This window comes from Pan troglodytes, chromosome 12 (genome assembly GCF_028858775.2).
Source record: "Pan troglodytes isolate AG18354 chromosome 12, NHGRI_mPanTro3-v2.0_pri, whole genome shotgun sequence".
Classification (NCBI taxonomy): Eukaryota; Metazoa; Chordata; class Mammalia; order Primates; family Hominidae; genus Pan; species Pan troglodytes.
In genome coordinates this window covers 28,246,268-28,259,310 of record NC_072410.2, presented here as the reverse complement: position 1 = coordinate 28,259,310, position 13,043 = coordinate 28,246,268, and the positions used below count along the sequence as shown (strand labels likewise).

Genomic DNA, 13,043 nt, shown 5'->3' with positions numbered 1-13,043 from the left:
CAGGTCTGAATGAATGAGGCTAGATGAACAGAAACTGAGAAGGCAGAAAGGATAGCATGAGCAAGACAAGTGCTGAAATCTGCCCAGTTAACTCTGAGGATAAAGTCCAATGGCAGGGAAATAAAAACCCGTGTCCACATAATAACCTGTAAGTGAATGTTCACAGCAGCATTTTTCATAATAGCTAAAAAGTGGAAACTAACCTAAAGGTCCATCAACTGATGAATGAATGGAAAACCAGTATAGCCATGGAATAGAATATCATTTAACTATAAGAAGAAATAAACTATGAATGTGTGCTAAAACATGCATGAATTCTAAAAACATTATGCTAAGTGAAAAAGCCAGTCACAAAGGACTACATATTGTATAACTCTATGTATATGAAACATGCAGAACAGGCAAACATATGGAGACAAAAGTAGACGGTGGTTGCCTACAACAGGGGTAGGTGGAGGGACATGGAGGAAGGCTGCAGTCATGCCTAGGAGATGTGGGGTCACTTTTCAGGGTGATGAAAATGCTGTGAACATACTAATAGATACTGAGTTGTACATTTTAAATGGTTGAACTGTCTGATATGTGAATGACATCTCAGTGAATTTTTTAAAATCCAAAGGCAGGATCAAGATAATTTTCTCAACTCTTAATTTTTGATGTACATGCTATATCAAATCTAAATATTTCTACAGTTTTACAGTATATTTTAAATAAAAGATAAAGAAAATGCCTAACTTTTCAAATAGTTTGTAAATTAACCTAAAACATGCACATTTCAAAGAATAGTATAATGGCCTTTCTGTACAAGTTAACCTAGAATCTGTGAAACAAATAGACACAGATTCTGTGTCCATTCACAAAAGTGAAGAAATAAGACAATTTTCTGGAACATTCCATGAAACATTCTCCTCTGATTTAATCTGGCCTGCTTCATCAGAGCAATACAAAAATTACTTAAAAATACTGTTTAACAGGAAAAAAGTCAATTTTCTATGAGGAATGATGTATAATTCTCAACTTTTCCAAGGGTACATATTGTAAGAGAAAAGGTATGCAATGGTTTTTCAAAATGGTAGAATGAAAGTCACAATATAAAAAAATAAGTACATTATAAAGATAGTAAAATGGAAATCATTCATTATAATGAAAATAAAAAATAAAGCTTCTGCCAAAATTAGTATCCTAAAACATGTTATATAATTCAACTAGCTACAGAATAACTGTTGACATGTTAAATTCCATACATACTTGACTTTCCACTTGAAATAATTTCTTCTTTGAGGCCTGTGTCTCATCCAAATTAATGTGACAACGTGATATACCTTCCAGTGGAGACTCTAACGTTGTTAATTTTTTTACGCTGTCAGCCACTTCTTGTTGAAGTTGTCTCACAACCACCTGATAAAATATTTTTGTTACTGATTTTATAAATTGCCTTATTATTAAATTTTGTTAATAATGTTTAATTCTAACATATCTACTTTGAAAATTATCACCACACATATCAATTCACCTTCTTTTAATCACATGTACACATTTTTATTTATTACTGAATTCAGTGAGGGATGCAGAATATGTTCTCTTCCTGCCAAATTGGTATTCTCTTAGTTACACAACAGATTCATTCCAACATTCAATCATCTCAGAAGCTCAACTCAGCCTCAAAGTTCCTAACATATTCAATCACCTGTTCAAATCCTTCCAACAGATTCCTATCTCAGAATAAAAGTAAAATTCCAATGGCCTTTGAGGCCCTAGGTAAAAAGGCCTCTACCTCCCTCTCTGACTTCAAAGCTCCTACAACTCCCTCCTGTAATTACTCCATTCCCACTGTATGTGAAGCCTGCCACCCCTCAGTCTTAAAATGGAGATGTAATGCCTAACTCGTAAATCACAGACAGCTACAAGTATCTTTGTACTGAACAAAATTATATTCCAATGACAGTCATTGAGCCTTGAAATAAAAATTATGAGCTAATTAATATAAATATTCAAAGTAAACTATAAATACCAGTGGGAAGACTAAACCAAATATAGTTTTGCTAAGTTTTACCACATTTATCCTAAATTATGATTTTATAACAAGTAGGTGCCTTTAAAACATTACGTGGTCATAAAAATACGTAATTTCACGTATTTTCAGATTTGTTAAATTAATATGAATAATAACAAAGCTATACCAACTAAAATACATAAAAAGCTAGTTAAAGCAAGGTATTACAAGACACAGCAATACACTTCAATTCATCTGGGGAATCTAGAATTAAGTGTCAAAGAAAATCACTTAATTAAATTTTAATTTGAAAATACTCACTTCAGGTGTAAACATTTCCATTTATAACTACATTATGGTCTGAACATGTGGCAACATAAAGACATTAAAATTACTATTTCAGCAGTACAGAACTATCTACCTTAAAATATGACTCTGTGCCTAATAAAATTTCACAGGTGACACAATGTCTTTTCTCAAAGTAAATCATCTCTCACCTCTTTTATTTCCTAGAAATGAGGCATGTTTCTAAGCCGATATAGTAAACACATTTTTCCTTTATTAAAACAGCTTTGTTGAAATATAATTTACATACTATAGAATGTATCTGTTTTAACTTAAAAGATTTTTAGTACATTTACTGAGTTGTGCAGCCATCTCTACAATCCAACTTTAGAGCATTTCCATCACTGTTAAGATTCCTCATGCCCATTAGCAGTCACTACCAGCTTCCAGCCCCAGCCCCTTGCAAACATTAATCTACTTTTTGTCCCTATACATTTATCTTTTCTGGATGCTTCATGTAAATGGAATTATCCAGTATGGTAAACACACTTTTTATCTAGATTTTTATATTCAACTAAGTTCAACATGTATCCAGAACCAAATGTTTAAATTTTCTTTCTAGAAGTTTGAAAATATTTATCTCCCTTGATACTTACTACTCCTTCTGCTTTCTCTCTCTCATACTGAAAGAGACTTTCTTTTAAATGATCACATTCATTCATTAGCTTCTTACTTTTCTCTTCTGGTACGAGGTCTTTCTTTCCACTCTCAATAAAGCCTCTTTGGATATTAGTTACTATCTCTTTATGATCCTCTTTCTGATGAACGTCATCTAGTTGCTGTACAAGCCACGCATTTTCACGTTGGAGGTGACCTATCCTCTCTTCTACACAGTTCCACTTTCCAGTGGAATTATTCACTTTAGCTTCTGCATTTTGATACATCTCTTTCATTTCCTGTGTTTGCTGCTGTGTTTGCCTTAGGTCGTTTTGTACAGTTTCTAAAGCCAATGACTTTTTTCTGAGACTATCTCTTGTCTTACGGAACTTATCTTTCAAGGCATTGAATGTAATTTGTGTTTCAGAAAGTTGTTCAGTAAGAAACTCATTCTCGTCTTTTACTTTGGAAATCGCAGAACTCATTTCTACTTGTACAGAAACATCTTGTGTTCTCTCTAAAGCAAGTTTTAGGTTTCTTTCTGTTTTCACACTTTCACTGTGTTTACTTATAGCAGCAGCCAGTCTAGACTGATAAGATTCAATGTCAGCTTCCAGTCTTTTCTTGCTTTCTTTTTCCTTCAACAGTTCGGCATTGAGCCTTGTATTCTCAGCCTTGAGATCATTAAGCTCTTGTTGATACCGGAATGCTGTTTCTGTTATCATTTCCTCATTGAGTTTTATATACTTTTCAAGGGCAGCATTTGTTTCTTTAACAATTTTAATGTCCTTAAGATATTTATTTTCTTTTTCCAAGTTGTCATTTTTCATTGTACATATTTCCTGTCTGAGTATGGCAATATCTGCCTTCAAAATGCAATTTTCATCCATCAGACCACCTTTCGTTTCTTCATGATTATGAAAATCCTAAATAAAACAAAAGAAAGTTTTAGCTAGTACTCAATAAAATAACATATCATGATTACCTCTGAAGTTAAAGAATAACCTGCACATCCATACGCTAAAAAGTTTACCCAAAGTGGATATCCACCTGGAGAAAAAGTTGAAGCAAAACTTTGAACCTTATAGAGCATAAATTCCAGAAAGTTCAGAAATGTATTTAGAGTCAATGAATTTATAAAAGTAAACACACACACGCACACCAGAGAATTTTTAAGAATATCAGAATTGGAAAAGCCTTTCCCTGAATTACAACAAACTCAAAAGCATAAATTAAAGCATTAACAAATTTGACTAAATTAAGGTATATCAAAAAATTGCATTTACACTTTGATATCTAACCCATACACCACCCTATAGTAAGAACTTTTGTTCACACGTATTTGGACAGATAAAATTTCCCAGAGTTATTACAGTTCTGTTTCACCGATAACATTCTATTTCAGTTTGACTCTTTTAACACTTTTATAGTCAGTTATAAGAATTACATTCACTAAATCATAAACTAGACATTATACTAGTCACTCCTATATACATTCATTGATGAACTCATCTAGTTACCACAATTTTGAAAAAGAAATGTTAAAAATATAAGCAAGCTACAGGATTTTCCCCAGGACTTCTGACTCTACTTCTAGTTCTCCAACAGATCACAGTTACTTCTGTGGTGTAAATACATCAATACGAAAGAAAACTTTTATTTCAAAACACCAACAGTAAATAAGATAAAATTTATAGAGCTCTTCTTAGAATATCATGAGATTATTTGTGATTGCAATAATTTCTGTTTCCTCTTTATAATATTAGGTGCAGTAATCAATATGAAATAGGGGAAAGTACAAGGAAAAATTTTACCTGGAACAAAATTTTTATCAACAGGTTATCACTAAGTATATATTATGGCATATTATTGTTTTCAAAAGCTCTTTGTAATAAAATAATATCCTATGTGGATGCCAAGATTTATAATAAATATTAATAATTGTACCTGTAAGTGTCATCATTCATTTTTAAAAATGAGATAACATTTCTGGTTTTAGACCTAAACAATATACATTAAATCAAGTGGATATTATAAGTAACAGTGATAAGATAAAGTTTAAAATATAGAATTTTTACCAAAGATTGATTTACCCGATTTGGAGTATTTCTTGCAGTCTTTGATTTCATCTCTAGTGACTGAACAGTTGGTTCAAGTTGTTTTGCTTCAACTTCTTTCTTATATTGTTTCTCTTTCCTTTCTAATTCTTCTCTATTTTTTTTGTACAGCATATTAACATTTGTTTTTTCTTCATTTTCTTGTTTTAAGGTGCATCTGCAGATAAAGGCATTTATCTTAAAATTCATTTTGTTAAAAAATAAAGAGTTCATCCTGTGATATACCTCTGCAGATGTTGTTTATTATCCTAATAAAATTTCTATGTTCTGGATTATTTTTCCTTTGCAGTTCTCAGATATTTAATTTCTCACTTCAACATCTTCAAAAGAATGCATATACTTGAAAAGTAGTAAGGAAAGAATATTCTGCTAAAGTTTTTGTTACTAGTCACTCTAATATATATTATAAAAAAGGATACCAGAGATAATTCAGTAAAGTTACAGGTTCAAAATTACCTTTTTAAATCACACAGTCATAATTACTCCCTAATTAGAAAAGATCATTTACAATCAACTCAATTTTTAAAGTTACTATTTATTGACAAGCGTATAAGTTCACTAGAAATAAACTTTGGGAGGCCGAGGTGGGCAGAACACCTGAAGTCAGGAGTTCGAGACCAGCTTGGCTAACATGGTGAAATCCTATTTTTACTAAAAATACAAAAAATTAGCCGGGCATGGTGGCACATGCCTGTAATCCCAGCTACTAGGGAGACTGAGTCAGGAGAATCGCTTGAACCCAGGAGGCAGAGGTTGCAGTGAGCTGAGATCACACCATTGTACTCCAGCTTGGGCAACAAGAGAGAAACTCCATCTCAAAAAAACAAAAACAAACAAAAAAACCCCAAAACCAAACCAAAAAAAAAACACACTGCTATAGGCTTACTTATCATGCTCTTCCTTCAGCTTCTTGGGAAATTGCTGAGGATACGTTTTCCCAATCTTTCTTTGTTGGGTTAATCTGCCAGCAGCAGCAGAAGATGTACTATCACATATATTTTCTGAAAGTTGTATTTTTTCACTTTTGTTTGTATTATTTCCTTCTTTGACCTTTAATAAAAGATGAATAATAATTATTATTTTATTCAATAAAAAGAACTTTTTCCCTGATTTTTTTTACTTGATTCAGGTTATCACCACTTTAATGATAAAAGTATTTTGTGCTTACTTTAATTTTATCATTATACATAATTATTATAATTATAAGATACTCTTATTTTATCATCGAAATTTTTGTCAAATCTGCTCATTTCTGTTTGAGTGAATAGAAGAATTTTCTAAAATTTCAAAAAGGGCTCTTCTCCATTTTGTGCTTTTATTCCCATCCACTCTTTGCTATCTGGTATACATTTTTATGCTATCTGGCTGGCAGAAACAGAGAAATAAAAAGACACAGGCATAACATATGTCTTCTGTCTTTACTACCTGGATTTTACATGAAATAGCCAGATTAAGAGGATGTGATATTGTAGGCCTTCAGGAACAGTAAAGTAGTTTTCCCTTTTCTGTACTGAGCTACTCTTTTCCCCACTGCCTTTTATCTCTCTCTTTTTTTTTTTGAATCCTGTGATATCAAAAAAGTAAAAAAAGTAAAGGTTCTCTGAATTATGGGAACCAACGTTTGCCACAACACAAGAAGCAGAGTGAAACTGCTGAGTTTCTAGTGCAGAATTCTGGAAAATGAGATGCTTCCCAGATTTCACATTCAATTACCACAAAAGTTTATAGGTGGAAGACATATGGTACAGTTACCTACTTTAACCGCATTATCTACTGATAATGGGAGTCAAACCAACCAAGACATATTAAATGTTTCATCCAGAGCTCTTGAGGTGGCATTCACTAGCATTTCATGGCACCATATAACATAATACACTTCCATATTGCTGAATTACATAAATTACCAGATAAAATTATCAAATTAGTCAGATATATTAAAAGTCTAACTTGAGCAAAGCAATTTAATGCCTCAGAGGGTGGAAAAAGGCCTCATCTCTTTTACTTTGAAAGAAGAAAATCTCTAGATTTTTGTCTATCTTTAGAACACAATGTACAGAACTCAACTTTCTACTAAAGAGTCAAAGGCTAAATTTTTGGCTAAGAAATTATGCTTCTTATATGATAAAAATCATACATGCCAAAACTTACCATACTTTATTAAACAACATAATGTAAGGTCTGATTCTACAGAAATATTGCAGAATGGTGATTTTTTAAAATATGTGTAAGTATATGTTTGTTTTCAAAAATACTGGAAATAACTATGATGGGACTGTAAGTTCAAACAGTTTGAGCTAAGCAGATAAACTTGCATGCATGAAAACACATTAAACAGACTCATTTGGCTGGGAATATTCGTTGCAAATCTCAAGGCTAGACGTGTTTTTGTGGCTTGTCTCAGTCATTGCTTCCCTCCCATTGTATTCGCATTCTATCATTAAATAAATGTAAATCATCTCTAAATGAATACAGAAAAAAGAATCTAGAATCTAGAGCTTGTTTCTTTAGCAATTTCTTTATGTTGATCTGGTTCAGAAGGTCACATGGTATGTGGCTGAATTAGTTTCCCAGCTCATACGCCACTTGGAAGACTGATAGTGAGACATAGGTTGATTAATGAACAAACATTATGAGAACATTCTCCAGAACCATTATTTAGATAGCAGAACTAATCTACTTTGACACATAATTACACATTTAGATAACCCCACTGTAACTGTATACATGAGATTTTCTTGAATAGAAAATTTGACTAAATCAAATAATTGATAAAGAGGAAAAAGAAGCAGCAAGTGAACCTCTGTCTTTTTGAAGTTGGACTTGCTTTTCTCCAAAGCCAGGAACTCAACTTGTAACATGCCTACCTCATTCTTTTTTTATTATTATTATTATACTTTAAGTTCTGGTACATGTGCACAACATGCAGGTTTGTTACATATGTATTCATGTGCCATGTTGGTGACCTTGGAATATCTTCCCATAAGTCTTCTAGCTATATTTTTGATGTTCTCTCACTATGTGGCAAAGAATAACTCACATTTTATAATTCAAGATTCATGCTTCTGTAGTTGTTAGCACTGGGATTGCCATATAGTGGCTTCTGGAATAAACGCTGTATTGGTTTTCTGTTTTCATAAGTATCTGTAGCAGCAGAAATACTGTGGCTTTCTATCTGAATCATATGCTTCATTTCTTTGGGGTGGGTAAACAACAAATCAAAAAGACTTTCTGGATCTCTAGACTGAAGCCAATGCCTAATGTCCAATTTCCAATTAGTGGTATCTGGGTTTACATTTTTTGCCATTTGCATGTCAAACTCTTAATCATCTTTCATTTCAATCATAATTACTGGGTTCCTTAATTTTTTGGTTTCTGTATCATTACAAAAATTTTCATCATCTGTGTTAGAAACAAGCTATGTGTCTGGTTTGCTATCATTTTTATAGTCTGATTTATTTTCATTTAAATGAAGCTTAGAAGATGACTGGTAACTGTATTTCAGGGACCTGGAGTATGAATGGAATAAAAAGACATTTGACATGGGCTTCCTCTGTTCAGGCGCTGCCTGGACTGCCACAGAGTTAGACCCTCCAGATGCATCTTCCTCCTCACAATCAGGGACCTGATTCATCAGATTAGAGGGCACTCCTTTTTTGTTCGTCCCTCTTTAGAGTTACTATGTAGGAGCTCTTCCTCAGGGCAAGCAGTAATGCTGGAGTTTTCAAAACTTTCACCAATATTCAGCTTGAACTTGTTTGTAATGAATTTTAAAGAAAGTCGTGAATATACAGACAGATTATTCCCTTTATCACAATTCTTACCCAGTTCTGGTTCTTGAGACTTTTTTTTTTTTTGGCAGGTGCAAAATGGAAAACAAATTTGCTTGTTTTGTTTCTCAGATGTCTTTTCTGTCAGAGTGCATGTTTTAAAATTAGCTTTAATCAAGTATAAACAAAAATACTAGAAAATAATTAAAATTTAACTGTGAAACTTAATCTATGTGTTGCCACTCTTAAATTATGGGATTGTAACTAAAAAGTGAAAAATAATTTGCCTTGGCTTAACATAGGACAGAAATATGAACTGGCAAGCTGAACTCTTAGCATTTGTTTGGATTAAACTTAATGCATTATGTGTAAAATCTACCAGAAATGAATTCAAAGCTGATAGGTAGTATTATAAAATCTTCCTCTCTTACAAAGATTTTACCTCAGCATACCAGAAAAAGTGAGCCCCTACAGTGCGTGTATATTTCTGAAGATTAACTACAGACTAGGCAAACACTGAATTATTAAGAGCCAAACTGAACACCAATAAGAAAGGGAAGCAAAATTTTAAATTCTAATTCAAATAATATACTATGATAGTGTTATGTACCTAGATGGATTTTCTGCTTATATCCACTTCTAATATATTTTAAGTTCCACTAGTGATAGTGGATGGATTTTTTAAATTTTAGTAACATTTACTATGTATTTATGTCAAAATAAAGTTATTGTTTGTACCCTGACACCAAAGGTCCCATTCCACAAGGTAGGATTCTCTTAATAGGCAACTGGGTTGATTTTTATGACCCCATTCACTCCCTGAACACAGACACAGAACTCAACTGGTGACCACAAAACAGAATAAATCTTTAAACTCGGCACTGGTGACCAGCAATATAAAACTGCAACATTTGAACCACTGGCAATGATGACTCCTTTAACACTACTTTAACTCAGTGGCCACTGTTGTTAAACTGTTCATAATTTCTATTCCTTAATAATATAACCCAATATTTCATGTTACCTTCTGTATTATCAGTAAGGTTATACAAATAAAAGAGCAAGATAATTCTGAAAATGTCTTGCCTCAATTCCAAGGGTAAAGACAGCTATGAGTTACTAGAGATAGTAAGAATTACCAGAATAACTAATAGTTACTACAGATAGTAAGAATATCTTAAGTTTCATAACTGGTTAAAATATTTTAAAAATTAAATATAAAATTATGATCTATTGGATTCTAAAGGTATAGTCTAAAAGGTCATGTCATTTGGACTATGCCTTGTTACTAAAGCAAAAAAACAAAACCCAATATTAAACAAGAAACTTAAATGTTCATATACCTGTGGTTGCTTCTTTTCACTTCTTTCATGCCTTTCTTGCTCTTCCTCTGAAGCCACTGGTAAGGCTTGTTCTGTTGACAAATTCACTGGTTTAGTTCAAATGAACTAAGAACAGTTAGATAAAGACTATAATCTATATAAAAATAAATGGAGAATAACATTTCTTTGTATTTTATATTTTGAGAGTTTCAATGAAGCTTAATGTTTACTGAAATATTTAGTTCTTTAAGAAATACTTCTAATCATCCAAAACTTCAACAAACCACTTGGGGAGACACTAGATATCACCAGGTTCAAGCCATATGAAATCTCAGGGTCACTCACAAATTGTTCCACCCAACATAAATCAACAAAACTGTTAGAAACAAAACAAAATTTTTAAATACAGTCAAAATATACAATGTAACACTTTACTATACTTCATAACAGTATCTTTTTAACAGGACACTAATCGAGTTGGCAGTTACTAATAATTTGCAAAATTATTGTTGTTTATACCTTAATTAGTGTGCACCCCATTTTTTACATCACAAATGTTTTCCCCTACTATTCTGAAAAATTTATTTTCATCTTTTAAGACTCAGAAAGTAGGCTGGGCATAATAGCTCACATCTGTAATCCCAGCACTTTGGAAGGCCAAAATGGGAGAATTGCTCAAGGCCAGGAGTTTAAGACCAGCCTGGGAACCATAGATAACTTTGACTACAAAAAATTGGACAGGTATGGTGATATGTGCCTGTAGTCCCAGCTACTCAAGAAGCTTAGGTGAGAAGATTCCTCGAGCCCAGGAGTTTGAGGTTGCAGTGAGTCTCGATCACACCATCGCACTCCACCCTGGGTGATAGAGTAAAAACTTGTCTCCAACAACAGAAAAAGAAAAAAAAAAAGGCTCAGAATGCTGTGTGAAGTCTTCCTTGATTCTAGCTATCTTTCTCCACACACACGGGTGTCTGCTTCATTGGAGTCCCCTAGTACTTTGTCAATTTTTCCAGTGTCACTTTACCACCTGAACTGCACATCATGTCTTTACATGTCGATCCCCTTTGCTGCTAGACTGTAGAGGACAATCTTTTGAATCATCTTTGTATAAACAGTCTTAATTTTGCTAAATAATTACTTATTGAGTTCCTGCTAAGTGTTAGGCACTGGGGTATAAGGAAGGAAAATAAAAGCTGTCAGGGATGGCTTTCCTAAAGATCATGCATGAGCTGAGACTTAGAGAGTAAGGTTAGCCAGATTAAGTGAGGCAGAGGGCAGGAAAGGGTGAGCACATGCCAGGCAGCAACAAGAGAGGGAGAGAAGCCTCCAAGAGAGTATGTATTTCTCTGCAAAAGAGGAATGGTGAGGGGGCCATTACCAGCAGCTCAGTAATTCCAGAGAAAAAGGCAGATGGGGAAGGGGCTACAGATGGAGATTTGGGCAGAAATCAGTTTCCTTTTCTTTTCTTTTTTTGGGACAAGGTCTTACTCTGTCTCCCAGACTGGAGTGCAGTGGCATGATCTTGGCTCACTGCAACCCGGCCTCCCAGGTTCAAGCAATTCTCCTGCCTCAGCCTCCCAAGTAGCTGAGATTACAGGCATGTGCCATTACCACCTGCTAATTTTTGTATTCTATTAGAGATGGGGTTTCGCCTTGTTGGCCAGGCTGGTCTTGAACTCCTGACCTCAAATGATCCACCTGCCTCAGCATCCCAAAGTGCTGGGATTATAGACACGAGCCACCATGCCCAACCCAGAAATCAGTTTCTGAAATCCTTATATAAAACTTTAAGATGCTTGGACATAGGTATTCAGGAGTTGTTCACAGATCTATTTGCATTAGAGATAATTAACTCTAATTATTGTGAGGAGCATAAAATTCTGAGGCATATAAATCAATGAACAAAGATAAAATATAAGGCAGTGTTGCAAAGATGATGCAGTCCTGAGGAGATGTTTTCAGAAATATTTAGGATACAAGTATCAGTGGTCATTATAAGAATGAATTTTTATTGAATGAATAAATGTATATATCTGGGTCCCTGGAGAAATACACTCTGCTCATTACTTTACAAATTTTATCAAATGAGAAGTAAAATAATATACATAAACTGTTTCAGTTACTTGTATTTACTTTACACTTTTTCTGTTTCAGTTTTACTGTGCCAAGGAAATGCATTTGGGTTTTGTGGTGGTTGTTGCTGCTGCTGCTGTTGTTGTTGTTGTTGTTGTTGTTGTTGTTGTTGTTTGAGATGGAGTTTCACCCTTGCTTCCCAGGCTGAAGTGCAGTGGTGCAATCTCAGCTCACCACAACTGCTGCCTCCCAGGTTCAAGTGATTCTCCTGTCTCAGCCTCCCGAGTAGCTGGAATTACAGGTATGTGCCACCATGCACAGCTAATTTTGTGTTTTTAGTAGAGATGTGTTTCTCCATGTTGGTCAGGCTGGTCTCAAACTCCCAACCTCAGGTTATCTGCCCGCCTCAGCCTCCCAAAGTGCTGGGATTACAGGCACGAGCCACCGCGCCCAGCCACATATGGGGATTTTGTTTTAAAAGTTCTGTTTCCTGGATCTACCAAGTTCATGAGAAAATAGAAGCAAACAAGTCATTTGCATAGGTAAGAAACCTTGCATTTATACTTCGTCATCACTACTCTAGAAGATTATCATCATGTTTTGTAAAATAAAATGTTAATTCTAGACATAAGGGGAAAAAGAAATTAAAACTATAGGGGTGAAAAAATATTGCATAATTTATTACTGTTGACCTGATCATATGACTGATTAAGGGCACTGAATTTAACTTGTATGTGAAGTAGACCCCATATTAGCTGCAGTTAATCAACAGACCAGGTATTCTAGCAGAATTAAATTTGATGCTCCTGTGTTATCTTTAAATGATACA

The 13,043-nt window shown here is 34.0% G+C and overlaps 1 protein-coding gene across 2 annotated transcripts in view; it reads right to left on the bottom strand.

The window, feature by feature from the left end:
- Positions 1-2,793: 2,793 nt before the first annotated feature.
- LOC112207519 (ankyrin repeat domain-containing protein 20B) overlaps positions 2,794-13,043 on the bottom strand; it is a 41,882-nt gene continuing 31,632 nt past the window's right edge. For both annotated transcript variants that reach the window (XM_054678014.2, XM_054678015.2), the window contains exons 12-15: positions 10,163-10,233; positions 5,939-6,102; positions 5,029-5,209; positions 2,794-3,861 (exon numbers count right to left, since the gene is read on the bottom strand). In XM_054678014.2, coding sequence (XP_054533989.1) covers positions 2,884-3,861; positions 5,029-5,209; positions 5,939-6,102; positions 10,163-10,233 — 1,394 coding nt within the window. In that variant the 3' untranslated portion in view covers positions 2,794-2,883. The remainder of the gene's footprint in view (positions 3,862-5,028; positions 5,210-5,938; positions 6,103-10,162; positions 10,234-13,043) is intronic.